Consider the following 18,887-nt stretch of genomic DNA (forward strand, 5'->3'; position numbering starts at 1 on the left):
GTTGCTATGGGCAAGTCTGTTGTTTCTTCCGAGGCAGGTTTATTTAGCCCATCTCAAGTGCAAATGATCCGAGGGAATAATTGGATATTACTGTTTTGGGGGAGTCTCCAGTTACCTCTCCATATTTTTTTTTTTTTTTGCGGGGCAATGGGGGTTAAGTGACTTGCCCAGGGTCACACAGCTAGTAAGTGTCAAGTGTCTGAAGGCTGGATTTGAACTCAGGTCCTCCTGAATCCAGGGCCGGTGCTTTATCCACTGCGCCACCGAGCTGCCCCCTCCATATTTTTTAAATTAAAAAAATTTTTTTTTTGAGGTTGGGCTCTCTCTTCCAGGCTGGAAGTGGCAACCATTTAGGACCCAACCTCATTGGTGATGATCTTTGACCTGCTCTGAATTTGCCCCTCCTTAGCCTGCTTAGTGAAAACATTTTAGCCAATTGCCGCTCATGACTCCCATGCTCAAGTGATCCACCAATCTCTGCCTCTTAGGTATCAGGGATTATAGGTTTGAATCACTTTGCTTAGCTCTTCCAAATGTTTGAACAAACAATATCTCAGGAAAAGAGTGACTTCTCCTATTTTTATCATTATGACCACTGTGTGTGATGTTTTCGTGCCAACCAAACCCTTTAGCTGACTTGTAAAACACTTCCTTGGTACTAAAAATTGTGCCTCCCTTAGCTGGCCTATTTGGGAGAGAGCTGAAGAGGGATTGAAACAACACATTTTCTTTCAAAAATTTCTTAGCAATCTTTTGTTTTCAGGTCATCGTCCTTTCTGAATCTGTCTCTCCTGCTTCCATAACCAGTAAGCCAGCTATCCTTTCTAACAAACCTATCAGCTTTAGTCTAATCGTTATACCCAGTGTTTCACATTCGGAGTCCCTCATTTGTGCAAAGGAGGAAAGCTGGTTCAGCTTACTTCTTAACATTTAGAGGGCTTCTTGCATAAAGTAAAAAGAGAGAAACCCATTCACTGGGACCTGATATACCCATAGTTCTTAAATGGTTAACAGTTTTTAGAGATGACAAATATATGGCAGAAGTCATGATGTAAAATGCATGGCAGAAGTCAGTGTTTATTATTTGAGGCCCTCACTGTAAGTAGCAACCAGAAATAGTGTTTCTCAGCACAATATTACTAGACTTTGGAACCTCTAGGGAATGAATTGTTTTGGAGAGGCGATTTTTTTCCAGATAGCAGAGGGCTTGCCTTTCTAAGCATCAAGACTATTTTAACCTCTTTGGGTGGAAAACTTTCTGAAGTATATGACATACTTCTCTGCCATTTTGGAAAAAAAAAAGATAGAATGTAATTTAACTTTTTCTTGATGACTCAGGATTATTAAAAATAAATGATGATGATACTATTTCAAAGATCTGTGATATATGAGTACTCTTCAGGAGTGCAGATTATAATTTCTCCACACCTTAGTAGACAGTTTCCTAAGTCACTTTGGCTAAAGGAATTTGTCACTTGATAATTCCATTCTGTGGTGATGAGCTTTTCAAAATTTAGCTAGGTCATGGGTTTAAAAGACATACAGTTGATTATCCCATCTTTACTCAAATCCTTTTCAGCATTGTAGTGTAGGGACCAATTTTTAATTGGGGAGTGTTAGCTAGGTGGCTTGATGCAATATTAGGGCAAGGAAGGAGACTGACAGTCTCCCTCAAAACAGAACAGGATTTATTTAACAAGAACGAACTTAAAACACACACACACACACACACACACACACACACACGATCAGTAGGATTAAGGGAAAGGAAATAAAATGGGGAAAGGGAAATAATACAACCTGAACAACACCACTGCCCAGGAATCAGCTGAGAACACATAGCAGCGTCCTGTCACCTTCCAGCTTCAAGCTAGAATGGTGAGAAAAACCTCCCTTCTTCCCAGCAGACCCCCGGCTGACCACACACAGCCCCCAGCCAATTGGCTGGCTGCTCTGACAGTCACATGACTGCCCTCACTGGGCTTCCAATCATTATAATTTTGCCAGGCTCATGTAGGCGTTGGTGAGTGGTGATGACGGGAGGTGCTAGCGCCATGGGGACGGCTACAACCAGTGGGTGGAGCACTGTGCCATTTGCGGAGCCCCAGGCCAGTGCACGCACCAAGGTTTTTAAAAAATTCTAGCCAAAAGATGGGGTAATAAAAACCTCAAATAACAATTAATTCTTTACAGTAGGATTTGCCAGAACCTTCTCTGCTGGTAAAAACTTGGAGAACTCAAGGTAATGTTCTATCAGAGTAGGATTTTGGTGAAGAAATGTATATAAATTCATTTAGATTGGTTGCAAAGTGCTTTACATACATTTCATCCTCAAAACAACCTTATGGGTCTAGGTATTATTTTCTGTTTAATTTATGGAGAAACCAAGTAGATAAGTGACTTACTCAAAGTTAGTAAATAGCAAATTCAAGATTTGAAATTAGGCAACCTAACTCCAAGTACCATGGTCTTTCCTTCTTTACCATAATGGCACCATTTAATTTTGCCTTAATCCAGGCTCCAGGATCTGTTTAGGAGTCTGCCTGCTCTCTAAAAAGATCCCTAGAAACCTGTATCTTTTTGAGTTCTTGAGTCTATTTCATAGTTTTTCAATCTTTTCTCTTGCTGTGAATGTGTCAGTTGTTACTTTTCCCTGTTGTCATTCTGTCTGATGGTGGTAGCCTTTCTTCCTCACCCCCTACCTCCCTACCCCCTCCCAGCAGTGGTTTGGGCTTTAGATCTGCAATTGAGGGTCTTAGAAACCAGTTAATTAAGCTGGTTAGAATTATACATAAAGTAAGAAAGAAGCAGCTCTGTGCCAAGCTAAGGGCCCTGGGTCCTTTCTTGTGAATGAGGTCTGCACATCTACTTTAGTGACATCTACTTTGGTCACTCAAAGGTCTTTTGCTTGTTTCCTTGTTCTTCACTGAGCTCATGGATAGGTGACCTTTTGCTGTACATATTTTATCAGTTAGAGATATATCTCTGTCTTTGGGAACAATACAGAATGCCTTTAGTTCAGAAAGAGATAAAACAGGCTGAAGTTTGCTTTAACAACTCCCTTTCTTAATGTACACTAACTATAAAGGTAAATTAATTGTATAATAGGATTTCAGAAGACTTACTAAAAGTACTTAAGAAATTTATATTCAAGGATTTGAGATGTGATGATTTATATGCAAAAAATTTATCAGCTAATTACAAATGATTTTTTTTTTTTGGTGAGGCAATTGGGGTTAAGTGACTTGCCCAGGGTCACACAGCCAGTAAGTGTAAAGTGTCTAAGGTCAAATTTGAATTCAGGTCCTCCTGACTCCAAGGTCGGTACTCTATCCACTGCGCCACCTAGCTGCCCCACAAATGATTCTTAATCATTAAAGGATACATAAGACCCTCCATTTTATATATATGTATGTGTGTCTATGTGTCTATGTATGTATATATATATATGTGTGTGTATATTTATATAACTATAACTATTTGTCTGTCTCTCTGTCTGCTTGAAACTAGGTCCCCTAACTCATGGACAGCTTGGTGTTGCAGTATCTAGACTCTCAGGCCTGGAGTCAGAAAGATGAGTTTAAATCCAGCCCCAGCTGCTTACTAGCTGTATGATCCTGGGCAAGTCACTTAATTCTGTTTGCCTCAATTTCCTCATCTGTGAAATAAGCTGGAGAAGGAAGTGGCAAACCACTGCATTATCTTTTTCAAGAAAACCCCCAAATGGAGCTACAAAGAACAACAGCAACATTGAAATTCCTTCTCTCACCTAGGCGGAAGATATTTCAGCCATTTAGGGCCTGATTCCCATTGCTGATGAGCATGGAAGCTTTGACCTTCTTTGTTTGTGACCTGGACTGACTTAATCCTCCTCACACAGCCTGGTGGGTGCTAGATCCCAGGGGGCTCACTGTATGAGTGCTAGACTTTGAGCAGCCACACCATCGACTTTAGCCCACCAAAGCCCAGAACTCCTGAGCTCAAGTGATCCACCTCAGTCTCTTTGTAGGAACAAGCATTATGAGGGCTACCACACCCAGATATTTCCATTTAGAAACACTAACAATCTAAAACAAATTAGTGTGTGTACCCCAAATGACAGAACTATAAATCAGAGTATGCAGATTGTTCTTTCCCTGTCCCCCCCTCCCCCCATTAGTCTTTTTTTTCTTTTTTTTCTTTTTTGGCAGGGCAGTAAGGGTTAAGTGACTTGCCGAGGGCCACACAGCTAGTAAGTGTCAAGTGTCTGGGGTCAAATCTGAACTCAGGTCCTCCTGAATCCAGGGCCGGTGCTTTATCCACTGTGCCACCTAGCTGCCCCCCCCCCAGTTAGTCTTAATTAGATTTTACTTTATGATGGAATGTTGAGCTCCCTCTGATTGCTAGCAGAACAGGATTTTTGGGCTACAGGAAAATGAGCTTTGTCCTTTTCTTGCAGTTTTCATCTCTTTAAAGAACCGACAGTTTTCTTAAATTACTACCCCACTAATACCCCACATGGTTAAATGTGAGACAGACATCATAGAGGACACATTTGGAAAAAAGAACACACATGTGAAAAAGTTTACCAACAGCACTTCCTTTATTTATTTTCATGTATCTATATAAAGAAATGCTATATTTTCGTGCGTAAGCACAGGCCTTTTGTGAGGCAGCCTGAAGGTTACAAAGTTTAAACATCAGTGAGGAAATGTAAGAGGTAAAATTTCCCCCAGAAGTCTTAACTTTTCCTGTATCCTGCAACACTTGCTGGGTAAATCTGCCAGTCTTATTGTCCCAAATGCTTTGTAGTCCATTGCTTGTGAGAGAGCTGATCCTCTGGCCCTGTTGCAGCCTTACAGGCCCGCTGCTCGGCTTCCACTACCAGCCGAGGAGCCAGTGACATCACGAGTTACTTCCCTGCCAACTTGTAGTTCCCAGGATAACCATTTTTTACTAAACTTAAAAAAAAAAAAACCAACAGTAATGCTTTTTGGATGTGTGTTGTTTTTTGTTTTTAGTCTGTCAGAACTGAAATTTTTTCCCTTAAAAATCACCTTTGGGCTGAGACCAAAGAGAATAATTGAGCCAGGCAGGACTTTTTGAGTCCTTACAAGTGGCTGAAAGCAGGGGCTTATGATGGAAATCAGGTTTTTCCTTTTGATTTGAACCTTCCCTGCAGTAGGCTTTTTTTCCCCTTCCCTTTTACTTTTACGCATATTCCCCATGAATATGCGACTCAAAAACTGGTTCTTCTGGAGAGGTGTGGTATGGAGTGAAAACAGCTGGATATCACTTAGCCCTTTAATTTGAAAAAGACAGTACCCCTACCTTGCCCACTCCGGGGTCTTCCCTTGCCCTCCCCCTTCCCCTAGGCTGTTGCCATTTATCTGTATTCAAAAACCTCAATTAAAAAAACCAAACCAAAACAAAACCCAGCATACTTTAGGGAAGCAAAGCCCCAAATTTCAAGAGTTGGTTAGGGGGTGGGGAAAGAGTTGGTTCCTAGGGGTCTGAAATTGGGCTGATGGGCATGTTGGTGTGAAGGTGTTCCTGTTGGTCCTCGTGGACCAGAACACTGTAGGCTCTAAATGCATGTTTGTAGAGTTAATAGGAGTAAAGTGTTGACTTGCCAAAAAGGGGTCCAACCAAAATATTGAAAGGGAAACAATACTGCCCTCCCCTCCACCTCCCCCCCACCTCCACCCATCCTTTCTTTAATTGTTCAGGTGACTAAAAATAAGTGTATTGAAAACAAACTTTCATGAATCAGTGCCACCAAGGGTAGGGGGAAGGGGGTGCTGTTAGGGATTCAGAAGGAGATATGCCATGACTCATGTTTTTATGTTGCTGTTGCTGCCCATGCCTTCACGTTTTAAGAGCAGAAAGGCATGTTCTCTGAGGTTTTTGGAGATCCCTTATTTTCCAGGATGTAGCTTTGCATTGTGGGACTGGGAATGATCAGCTTTGATCCCAACCTCTTGGATATTGTTGTGGCTGGAGGCCACACGGGAGAGAGAGTGTGTGTATGTGAACTGGTTAGGTTTGTGTAACGGGTCTTCCAGATCTTCTGGAGAGATGAGTTCATTTCAACCATAACTTAATAACAACAACAATAATAACTAACATTTGTTAGGTAGCATCTATTATGTGTTAGATCCTGTGCTAAACGATTGACAAATATCCTGTTTCATGCTGACCACAACCCTGGTTGGTTTTAGTCTTTGGATCACTAGATCCAAATTTGGGCCTTAATGGTTTTTGAGGGCATCTAGGTAGCTCAGTGGGTAGAGTACTGGGCTTGGAATCAGGAAGATTCATCTTCATGAGTTCAGATCTGCTCTCTGACACTTAATAGCTGTTTGACCCTGGGCAAATCACCAACAAATACACTGGCTGGTTTATTACTAGGAGATGACAATAAGAGATGAAACTACCAGTAAACAAAGGAGAGAATTGGACAATTATCCAGTGAATTTTAGTCAATGCTGCTGGCTCATTGTTAGATTAAAGCCTCTAAGTCTCCCCCTTAATAGCAGTTTGTACTGTTGCTGAAATATCTAGTTCATAGTCACAAATACACTGAGAGGCGACATATTCTAATGGGTAGTAGTCTAGTCTGGGTTCAAATCCCAGGGATGACATAGATTTAGAGACTGCCTGGATGGCCCTGGGAAATTCACTTAATCTCTCAGTTCCCTCCACAATTCTCTCAGACTAAATTTTTTTTGTTTTGTTTTGGGTTTTTTTTGGTGAGGCAATTGGGGTTAAGTGACTTGCCCAGGGTCACACAGCTAGTAAGTGTCAAGTGTCTGAGGCCGGATTTGGGCTCAGGTCCTCCTGAATCCAGGGCCTGTGCTTTATCCACTGCGCCACCTAGCTGCCCCCTCTTTCAGACTAAATTTCAGAATAATTCCCAGTCTGCCTTAGTAGAGGAGGTTTTCTGAGGAACTCCCTCCCTAATGAGATCCCAGGTCTGGGAGTGAACACAGACCCTGTTGGTAACTTTTGTTGTATTCTGGACTCCTTTTGGAGTCTGGTGAACCTACAGACTCCTCAGAGTCATGTTTTAAAATAATTGGAGGAAATTTCAATGAGAAGTTAGTGAAAATAAAGATGTCATTTTGTCTCCTATCCAAAGTTACAGGTCCCATGAAAACTGTCCAGAGACTGCCTTTATGGAGCTCAGGATAAGAACCCTGCCTTCGACTCTCTGAACTTGGTTGAAATCTGGTTTTGTTTACCATCAGTTGAGAAAACTCATTCTACATATAGAGAGTATATAATAATTAGTAGGAATGCCTGGGTTAATCACTAAGGTTCTTGATAAGAGTACATCAGAGGGGCAGCTAGGTGGCACAATGGATAGCTGTTCCATGCTTAATTGGCATAGTGGCTGGCACATAGTAGGTGCTTAATAAATTTCAGTTGACTACTGGTCCCCTGGATGCAGCCAGGTATAAAGCAAATCACTTGACACTACTTTAGTGTAATGTAATTTAACTTTAGTTAACTTTAATTGAATTTTTGTGTAATTTAACTTAACTTTAGTTGTATTGTGCTTTTTTACTTTTTCAAAGTTCTTTTTATTTATGTTACTTCATTTCATCCTCAAAATATACCTGTGAGTGAAGTAGGTAATGTCAGGTTATTATGAAACTATTTATATAAAATGTTGGAAGGTAATTCTAAGGCCATCTAATCCAGCCCTTACCCAATTCCTGAAACTCCTCAATGTCCCTGTGGTCACCTGGCCTCTAGTACTAGAGAATTCATTGCCTCACCCCGTCCAATCCTACTACCCCATTCCATTTTTGAATAGTCCCAATTGTTAGGGATTTAGGAAGTTTTGCATATGAAGAAATGGAAACACTGATTTAAGTGATTTGACATATAGAGGTGTATTTGACATTTGACATGTAGACATAGATAGTAAGTGTCAAAACTGGAACTAGAACTCAGAGATCTGAGACCTGATTCTGACTGCTTGTCTCCTATTCTTCCTCTAATGGCTTGGGAGTCTCAAGGGTCTACCCTTACTGTGGAATTCCCACTCATCCAAATTCATTCAATCTCTGTAAAAAAGAAGACCATATTAAGTATTTAACAGATGGAACAGGTATGATTCTTATATCTGGTCATATCACTGCTCTGCAAAAATAAGATTTTTAAAAAGTCTTTTTAAAAAAAATCTGTATTGATAGCTTTTGTTTTTATATCATCCTCATTTCCTAATATATCACCCTCTTCACCCTTCTCAGGGAGCAATCCCTTGTAACAAAACATTAAGAAGAAACAGAAGAATAGGGGGCAGCTAGGTGGTGCAGTGGATAAAGCACTGGTCCTGGATTCAGGAGTTCCTGAGTTCAAATCCGGCCTCAGACACTTGACACTTACTGGCTGTGTGACCCTGGGCAAGTCACTTAACCCCTATTGCCCCACAAAAAAATAAAATTAAAAAAAAAAAGAAGAAACAGAAGAAAAAAGTCACTAACCAACACATCAGATGAGTGTTACAATACAATATTCTGCACCCATAATGCCCTATCTCTGCAAAGAAGGGAAGGCATTTCTGCATAGTGATCATTACCTGCTCCCTGACAAATAAAGGTCAGTGAGTTGTCATGCTCTCTTGTCAAAGCACTTTGCTTTCACACCATGTGATCTGCTCTCTTCCCCTCCCCCATTTGTGTTTTTGTTTTGACTTTGCTTTATGCCTGGAATAACCTTCCTTCCCTGTTCAGCCTGCCTCTTTTGCCTATTGATTTTCTTCTTTTTTTTTCCTAAACTTTTTTTTTTGGATGGGGCAATGAGGGTTAAGTGACTTGCCCAGGGTCACACAGCTAGTAAGTGTCAGGTATCTGAGGCAGGATTTGAACTCAGGTCCTCTTGAATCCAGGGCCAGTGCTTTATCCACTGCGCCCCCTAGCTGCCCCCTTGCCTATTGATTTTCTACCCATTTCTCTGTGCCCAACTCAGATGCTATGGTAGTGGTCTCTGGTGGGTGGGGGCACTTCCCCAACTCCTCCCATTGGAAGGTCAAGTAGCCAGAAGGCAATGATTTATTTCCCCTCAGAATTCTAAGGGGTTCTAGTACAGTTGCTTGTGAGTTCCTACTCATTGATTATCAGTTAGACTTCTTCACCTTTCAAAAAGGGTATTTAATAAGCAGATAATGACATTTGTTATAGAAACACCTCCTCATCCCCACCTCACCTCCAGACTAAGGGCTCCTTCTCCCCTTAAACACACAAGGTCCCTGGGTACAGTGGGCTCATCTTCAGAGTAAAGTGGTAGTGTGGTCCAAATATAGAGAACACATGTAGCTAAAAAGTACCTCTCAATTTTTGGTCCAGGCAGTTGCTTTTTCCCAATGTCTCTTCTTCTTAAAGTTCCCCTTAAATATAGCTTTCTTCTGAGTCCTGAGGGTCAGTGCCTTTCTAGGGTCCCTGGCCTAACCACCCTTTTCTCTCTAAGGTTTTCACTCTCTGGAGCTGTCACCATCTTCAGGTTACCGACATTCCCCATCACTCGCCCAGTGCTTCTCTGTCCACTAATAACACTGTGTTGGACTCTGATACTGTCTCTGGTCACTGGTGGGATTTCCGTTGTCTCCGATGGAACCTTAGGATTTCCCAAACTCACAAGGTCACCATTTCGACAATTTAATCTCAGGATACTCATTCAGCTAAGGTCAGGAAAGACTAAATACAAGAAAAACAGAAGTGCCAAGTGCTCATGGGCATATGGTAGCCGGGTGGGGATAGAACAGCCACCCTTACCCTCTACCCAGTGGCTCAAAGCAGTTCTACCAGGAAGGAAAAGAGACTGAAAAATCTTCAGGCTATTCTTTTTTGTTTGTGAACTCCGCTTGGGTCAGTACCTCCTGAATCATTAGTTCTAGCCCTACAGCCAATGGGAAGACATTTATCATACAATATTAGCCCCTCAGTTCCTCATGGTTGGAAATAGACTTTCAAAGTTCCACATATTGGATTGGAACCAGGCAAGGAGTGTCTGTACATTCTCTGTATAACCTACTAGGAAGGACAAATCCAAATGTGCTTTAAGGAAGGGCAGCTAGGTGGCGCAGTGGATAGAGCACCAGCCCTGGATTCAGGAGGACCTGAGTTCAAATATGACCTCAGACACTTAACACTTACTGGCTGTGTGACCCTGGGCAAGTCACTTAACCGCAATTGCCCTGCAAAGAAAACAAAACAAAAACAAAAACAAAAAAACAAATGTGCTTTAAGTACTGGGACCTCATTGGCCAGTTCGCTGGCCCCGTCTTCCACTGTTTTTTTTCTTGAAGCCTTCCTTCATTTCCTTGGTAACAATCTTTTATTTCTCAGATCTCACATAGTACTTTATTTAGTATTCTTCTAATATATCAGCCATGTAACATTCACCTTCAAGTGATACATAAATGTGAGTTATTATAGTTATCAAATCTATGTATCAGTATACTAGCAAGCATTTATTCAGGCCTGTTATGCGTTGGGTCAGACAGCTAGGTGGCTCAGTGGATCGAGTGCGAGGCCTGGAGTCAGTAAGATCTAAGTTAAAATCTGGCCTCAGACACTTACTAGCTGTGTGACCCTGGGCAAGTCACTTTACCCTGTTTGCCTCAGTTTCTTTATCTGTAAAATGAGCTAGAGAAGGAAATGGCAAACCACTCCAGTATCTTTGCTAAGAAAACCCCAAATGGGGTCTCTAAGAGTCAGACACAACTGAAAAACAACATGCCCTGGGCCTACTACTAGATGCTCAAGCTATAAATGTGTGTCCCAATAGCCATCCTTAAGAAACTTACATTTTACCGAGGGCTATAGCATATTTACAGATAAGTGCCCCAAGGATATATGCAAAATAAATGCACGGTTATTTGGACTGGGGAGTCATGGTGCCTCTAAATATGGAAGAGTCAGCCGAGGCCTGTGGAAGAATTGTCCTTGAGCTGGGCCTTGAAGGGAAATTTGGTTTCCTGGCAGTTGTAGAGGTGAGGAGAGAGAGCATTTCAGGCATGGGGGCCAGCTTCAAAAACACAGAGGCTGGGGATGCAGGTTATGTATGCATGGGGAAATAGCAGGTAAATAACAGGTTCGACTGGAGTGTAGAGTTCTCAGGGGAGTCACAGGTCATTAGGAAGGGTACTTCCCCCCCCCCCCATCAAATGGAAATAAACGTGAGGGCAGAAACTGTATCTTTATCTGAACTTTGTCTCTCACTCCAGTGACTAGCATAGTGCTCTGGTACACAATAGGTGCTTAATAAATGCTGAGTTGAATTAATTATTGGCACTGACTCCCTTCATCTTAAAATCACAAACTGTTTAAGTTGATCTATTTTAATTTTTTTAGAAAACACTATTTTTATCTAAGCTGTAGCCCCCCTAAATGGTTTTTTGGCAGAGTAAGTAGTGAGAATTTATTGGATTCCTGCCCTGCAAAGAATTTTGGAAAGAGCAGAGGAAGGAAGAAAAACAAAAGCAATTAACCTGCTCTTTAACCCTCTTAGACTGTTGCTAAACCACTTTCCCCAATTTCTTGTCATCCTCTTTCCCACCCCCAACTCCCTTACAACATATGCATTGACCTTTGTTATGATTGTGGTAAGTGAGTGGAACACGCCAGTGGGGTTGTGGATAACTTCTACCCTGTAATTAAAGAACCTGCATGTGACCCCAAATAACTCCTCTTACTCCAGTTGAATTCACAAAAATCAGTAGGACCTTGCCTTTTTCACTCTTTTTTTTTACCCTTCCCATCTTTGACTTCTTCATCTTGCCCCACTGCCCCTTCAAAACAAGGTTTTATTGGAAGTCCTGAAAAAATTGCTTTTCTCAAGGTGTTTTGGAATCCTGGAAGGAGCCAGGGTTTGAATCCCAAGTCCTTTTGCTTCCTTCCTCTGTGTAACCTTAAGCAAGTCACTTACCCTCTTCAGTTTATTCATTATAAAACGAGGGGGTTAGAATAGAAGCCCTGAAATTCTTTCTGGGGTTCTAGGCCTAGATAGAGTCACTATTGTCCTCCCCCTTCCTCAAAAAGAAAAATTGTGTGCAGCCGCTAATGAGTGTTATTTTTCATTGTATACCTATTTCTCTCTACACGTATGGCTTTTTAAAGAGATGTCCTTTTAGTACCACTAATGTACTGTACAACCACATAGCTACCGTGGACCATTTTGAATTCCCACAGGAGCCTACAGGGACTAAAAGGAAAGACTGCAGTTAGAAGAAAAGTAGAATATAAATTGAGACTGAAGTTGGCCATCCCTTGGAGAATTTTAGCTTGTACTGCGGTGTTCAAACTGCCACCTTTTGTTGGTCTTGCCTCACTGTATAAATAGAACAGGAGGCATTTCCTCCTTTTCTATAGATAGAAAGAAGGTATGTGGGGGTATGCATGTGCGTGGGGGAGTGAAGTGGAGGGTGAGGATGTACTTATTTAGGCATTATCTGAACAGGTCACTAGGCAGCTAGATGGCACAGTGCATACTGTGTCAGGAAGATTCATCTTCCTGAGTTCAAATCTGGCCTCAGATACTTACTAGCTGTGTGACTCTGGGTAAGTCACTTAACCCTGTCTGCCTCAGTTCCTCATCTGTAAATGGCAAACCACTCCAATATCTTTGGCAAGAAAACCCTGAATGGGGTCATAAAGAGTTGGGCATGACTGAAATAACAGAACAACAAAAGAACAGGACACTTCTTTAAGGTCAATTCGATAAGCATTTACCAGGTACCTACTATAGTGAGCTGGGGGAAAGATATGGATTCTAAGTGAAGTCACTCCCTTGTGGAGCTTACAATTTAATTATACCCTGGCCTTCATAGTAGGCTACTGGGGAAATGTGGATATGTTGCTTCCTATTCCTTTGTTGGTCCTCTTTCTTCTCAGTCTCTAGTACTGTCTATACCCACCCCATCACTTCACATCTAGATGACTACAATAACATAATGAGTTCCTTTCCTCTTTTTTTCATTCCAGCTAGCATGTAACAAAGGATAATATATCTAGGGCTGGCTGGGACCTCATGGCCCATCTAGTCTAACTCCCTAATTTTACAGACGAGGAAACCAAAGACCAATGAAGTTAGTTTCACCAAGGTCACTCAGGTAGTAAGCATCAATCAGGATCTGAACGTATTTCCCCTGACTCCAGAGTTAGTGCTCTTTCCATTGTACCAGGCTATCTCCTATGAATGGAGTGGACTGGATGATCTCTGAGACCCATTCCACCTATAACATTCTATGATCTCATGACTGGCACATGAGACAGCGTAAGATTGCTTGCAGATGGGACAGCTAGATGGCGTAGTGGATAAAGCACTAGCCCTGGATTCAGAAGGACCCGAGTTCAAATCTGACCTCAGACACTTAACACTTATTAGCTGTGTGACCCTGGGCAAGTCACTTAACTCTCATTGCCCCACCAAAAAAAAAAAAAAAAGATTGCATGCAGAATTGTGGATATAGAATAAAACCATAGCCTCTTTACTCTAGCCTGGCCTGGATCCTCATGTCTAACTCAAAGGGACCTGGAAGTGAGTGGAAATCTTCACTTCATTCCTATTAAAAGGCAACATTGAAGAAAGCAGCTTTCTTGTTCATAACCATACCATTGGCTGAAGATTCTAGTCCTAGGTATTTAAACCCATGTGTGTTTAAGGGATGGGATTTTGAGTTTTTCTGTGCTATGGGACAGATCTTGAAGAAGCATTCTGGGAAAGAGTGTGAGTGAAGGTGAAGGAGAGTCTAGGGGGGCTAAAAGGACACCTGGTTCCTATGAATTGCCAGTAACATGTTTTGTGACCCTAGACCAGTCATTTCAGTCCTCCCACCCCCCACCCCCTCACCTCTCCTCTTTCACATTCTCACTTTCCTGTTTGCAAAGTGATGATGAAACTCACTTGAGTTGTTGAAGTGGGGGGAGGAAAGCTTAAGTGCTTAGTTTAAGGGTGTCCTTCCTCTCAAGGAGTTCTTGCAGTATTGTAGCTTTGAAATTGCTTGCATTTAAAATTTCTGTTGAGTATTTTTTGCATTTCCTGGATGCTTTGAATTTGGGGTGGATTTTCTCAGAAAGTCATGCCTTTTGGAGGGAAAAATGAGAATTCCAGAAATGTCTGGTGTTAAAAAAATGTTTAGCTAGTCCATACATTGTTCATCTGTCTTCTTCTAGTACCTTATGTAGATAGAAAGCACTTATGTCATGATGCTCTGGTTATGAACCTCTCCACCTTGTCTACTAGCACGGATCCAGAGAAACTCATTGTGCCTGTGGTCTAATGCTTTCATTTAGCTCTTAATTAATACAGGAGGAACTGGGGTGGCTAAGGCACTTGGCATTCATCTCAAGGCTCATAAAAGGATTTTTTCCAAGTTATTTGAGGTACTTTTACTATTCGACTGAAGCAGTTGTGATCCATGCATCACTTGCTCCTCCAACTCCACCCTCTCTTTGGGGAGAAGCTGACTTTAATGAAAGCATACTTTTGCTCTGTCTGGCTTCCCTTCTTCCCATTGATGAAGAGATTGAATGACCTTTTGAGAGACAGGTAACTGAAGAAAGAACCTGCTTTCTTTGAAAACCTTTTCTTGAATTTCTAGGATTTTGGCCAGGTGAGTCAGGGTGTGAAAAAGCTCTGTTCCTCCCTGGTATGAGGTAAGAGGCTGGCATGGCAGCCGCTGCTGGCTTCTGAAAGCTTCCAGTATCTTCATTATTTCCTCTCTCATGGAGGAGGGGGCAGGAAGATAAGGGAGGCTCACCAGCTGCCCAGTGGCACCCGTGATTCTTGTAGCTAGTGGAATGTGTCCTAAATTCTTCTACTAGTGGTCTCCGATATTTACCATTGCCTGTCAGATATTTACCATCCTGCTTACAAAAGGGAAGTATGGTCGTATTTCTAGCTCTCTTGTGGGCTAAGTAGTTGCTGTTTGTTGGGGCTAATGTGGGAAGTGGTTTCTGCTAAGATAGTGATGAAATAACAATGCTTACAAAGGGCTTTTGATCCAAGAATCTTTCTGCTTTACCTTTTGGCTACTCATGTGTGTGTGTTTTGTTGTCTCTCTCTTTCATGAACCTTATTGAGAAAACTGAGTCATTGAAGAACAAATTATCTGACCCAATTGATTGAGTCAGATTTGCATTTGAGATCTAAGCCTTGGCTAACTGCTGCTCTCTATCCTTGACCAGGCTTTCATTGAATTATTTCAAATCTTAGCTCTGAGACATGCTGGCTATGTGAAATCAGACAATTCACTTAAACTCTCTGGGTCCCTAAGAAAGTCTTTTTTTAAAGTAATAAACATTTTTATTTATACTTTTGGGTTCCACTTTTCATCCCTCCCTCCCTTCCTTCACCCTTCCTGAGGTGGCAAGTATTACCATATTAGTCACTTTGTACAAGAAGAATTGAATAAAAGAAAAAACATGAAAGGAAGTGAAAAATAGCATGCTTCAGTCTGTTCCATCAATATCAGTTCTTTCTTTGGAGGTGGATAGTATGTTTCAATGGTCCTTTGGGATTGATCTTGGATCATTGTATTGTTGAGAATAGTCAAGTCATTCACAGTTCTTCATCAAATAATATTGCTGTCTCTGTGCACAATGTTTTCTTGGTTCTGCTCACTTCACTGTGCATCAGTTCACACAAGTCTTTCCAGGCCTTTCTGAAATTTTCTTGCTTGTCATTTCTTATAGCACAGTGATATTCCATCACCATCATATACCACAGCTTGTTTAGCCATTTCCTAATGGATGGGCATTCCTTTGATTTCCAATTCTTAGCCACCACAAAAAGAACTGCCCAAGCAAGTCTTTAAAATTATAAATTGCTAATCTATATTGCTAATCTTAAATTTAAGACAATAAATTGGCAGGGAAAGATTCCTCAAGGAGAGTACCATACAATCAAGGAACAAGCATTTATTAAGCGCCCACTGTATATTAGGCTTTGGTGACACAAAAACAAACAAAATCATCCTTCCCTCAAGAAGCTTCCTCTCAGGGGAAAATTATATGCATGTATATACAAAATATATATTATATACAAAATAAATACACAGCAATTTGGAGGTGAAAAAGTACTGGCAGTTGTGAGGATCTAGAATGTATAGGAAATTTTGGACCAGAATTTTCAAAATTAAAAAAATACCTAGTATTGGTATGTTGTAAATTGGTGGATTGTAAATTACTTGGGGGAAGGGACATGTGTTCTTTCAATCTTTATAACTCTGTCAATAAGCATAGTGCCTTGCTTGTGGTGGGTGTTTAATAAATGTAGATATGAATTATTGAGAGCTGCTTCTTTTTGTTTTGGTGAGGCAATTGGGGTTAAGTGACTTGTCCAGGGTCACATACCTAGTAAGTGTCAAGTTTCTGAGGCTGGATTTGAACTCAGGTCCTAATGACTCCAGGGCTGGTGCTCTATCCACTGTACCACCTAATTGCCCCCAAGAGTTGCTTCTTTTAAAATTATTTTCATACAGTGAGTTCTACAGGTGCAGTAAACATTTTAAAAAATGGATGAACAGCCATTTAGGTAGTTTCAGAATGACTTAACTTACCTACTGGAAGTAGAAATTGGAACCCTACAGTAAGGAGTGAAAAGAAAGGGTGTTTTGGGGTTGGTTTCACTCCATGTGTTAGGTGCCACGGCTCCTGCCTCCTCTTCCCGTAACAATTTTCATTTAGCTGGTTTCATTGCTGTATGTGCTTATGTAAGATTGTGGGCTGGGCGTTAAAGCATCTGTTCTGTATGGAAAGTGATAGTGGTTTTCAGAGGAGAAAAGGGTGGTGGTGGTGGTAGAGGGGAAGGACAGGGAAAGCTTTTGGTTCTCGAAGTGTGTTTATTCAGTAAGCACTACTGTGGGTGAATGGTACCAATGAGGTTTGGAGCCCCAATTTTGTCCTGTCTCTAAATCAGTGGTTTTCTTATACTTGTGGGGCTATGGAGTTGTCTTTGTTTGGTTTTCCCCATCTAAGGAAGCTCAAGGATTCCCAAGTGTTGTGGTGAAGTGGGGCTTAGAGGGAATGGGAGTAGACACTCATTAAATACTTCATCACCTTGAATTCAGGTTCAATGAAACTGTGTTGAAAGCTGGGTTATATCTTGGGAGGGAGGAGATGAGGGTGTGTGTACAGCAATGAGGGGTAGGTAGGGAAGGAGTCATGTTTCCATGAATGCCTTATCCATTTTGCCAGACTACACTATGCCTCTCGGCAACATCAATACCAGAATCCTTTTCATGATTGATTATAATTTATACTGCTGGGCACCATAAGGGCACATACATACATATTGAGGGCAGAATAAAGAATATTATCAAGATGTGAAAGGACAGTTCAGTATTTGCATCCTATCTAGGCCATTCATCCAGGGAGGGGGAATCAAGGATGAATATTTCATTGGAGTAGCTGCCAGGGAGAGTATCCATGTAAACTATAGACTTCATTTCTTCACCTGTCAGAAGAGCAGTTTAGACTAGATGACCTCTAAGATCTCTTCCCCCTCTAAACCTTATGGACCTACAGAGGGAGCCAACCTGTGGCCCCAGTTGATATCGGAGGACTCCAGAGAGGAAGTGATCATTTAAGCTGAATAAATGGGAGGAGAGAGATTGTCTTCAAGAAGCCTACCCTCTAGTTAGGGAGGCAGGCAGTAGTCATGTGAATGATGGTAATGGGCAAAATGCCAACATTCATTTCAGAGATTATCTGATAGAACTTCGGAGAAGAACCTGGAGGAATGAGGTGAGTGTCCCAAGAGGACTTTGAACAGGTGTGCCTAAAGCAAAGAGTCAGTGAAGTTGGGTGGGGAGAGGGAGGGTTATGCCAACTAATGCAAATTGTAGCTTGCACCTTCTTCAATTCTGTGTGGTTTCTTTGTTCTGAGATGTGCTCCTGGTAAACAAGCAAGCCATTCCCCGACCCCCATTTCCCAACAGTAACCAGTTATCCTGGTACAGCCAGCTTCAGCAGTGCTCCTCAGCAGTGCTCCCACTGGCAGGGTGGGGCTTTGTGCCTGGGCCCCGTGTCAAGACCTTTGCTTTCTGCTTTGGGGAGTAAATTTTCCTGTGGCTTATCCCCTCCCCACCTTTTCTGTCTTTGCCAGATCCCTGCTTTGATGACTACCATCTACCCACCTTAATTTCCCTCCTAATTTCACTTGGATGGTCTTCACTTCCTAGACCAAAAGTGCTATGTTATCCTCCAGTGTTCAGATATGTGTCTGAACATCATGTATATGTACATGTATATATACACATGCATGTTTGGTAACTGGAGGTCTCTGGTTGCCACTGGGGTGGACTGGTAGCATTAGTCTGTTAACCATTGCCTCATAATAGCTTCCAAGGTTTCACTCACATTGTGGGTAAAGCTCTTAGTACTGCAGTGGAAAGAATATTGACTCTGAGGTCAGAGGAACTGGATTCAAATCCCAGGTCTGCTACTTATTATCTGTTTAATAATCGCTTAACCTATTACTTAATGCCAGGCCTGCATTTTCTCAGATGTAAAGTGATGTATTGTACTAGCTAACCTTTCCCTTCTAGCTCTAAATAAATGTGTGTGTGTGTGTGTGTGTGTGTGTGTAATTTTTCCAGATGATTTCTGATCAGGAGATGATTATAATAAGTACTAGATAAGGACACCGTTAAGTAAGAGTGGCAGGCATAAAGTTAAGGTAGGAGGTGGGGAAATGCTTTATCTACAGACATATACATTTTGGGGGGGGCAGGGCAATGAGGGTTAAGTGATTGCCAAGGATTACACAGCTAATTAGTGTCAAGTGTCTAAGGTCAAATTTGAACTCAGGTCCTCCTGAATCCAGGGCTGGTGCTTTCTCCACTGCACCACCTAGCTGCCCCCCCCTTTTTTAAGACCCCAAATTTCTGGGCACTA

General features: G+C 41.7%; 1 protein-coding gene across 2 annotated transcripts in view; it reads left to right on the forward strand.

Moving 5' to 3' along the window:
• The window catches only part of SMAD3 (SMAD family member 3), a 159,562-nt gene that overhangs the window by 10,038 nt on the left and 130,637 nt on the right, over nt 1–18,887 (forward strand). The window contains exon 1 of one of the 2 annotated variants that reach the window (XM_043984071.1): nt 14,459–14,538. The exons of the other annotated variant lie outside the window; for it this stretch is intronic. Within the exon in view, the coding sequence (XP_043840006.1) occupies nt 14,462–14,538 (77 nt within the window). The 5' untranslated portion in view covers nt 14,459–14,461. Of the gene's footprint in view, nt 1–14,458; nt 14,539–18,887 lie in introns of those variants that run through there. 2 annotated transcript variants of the gene reach the window in all.

The sequence above is a fragment of the Dromiciops gliroides genome, chromosome 2 (assembly GCF_019393635.1).
Source record: "Dromiciops gliroides isolate mDroGli1 chromosome 2, mDroGli1.pri, whole genome shotgun sequence".
In the NCBI taxonomy this organism is placed as follows: domain Eukaryota; kingdom Metazoa; phylum Chordata; class Mammalia; order Microbiotheria; family Microbiotheriidae; genus Dromiciops; species Dromiciops gliroides.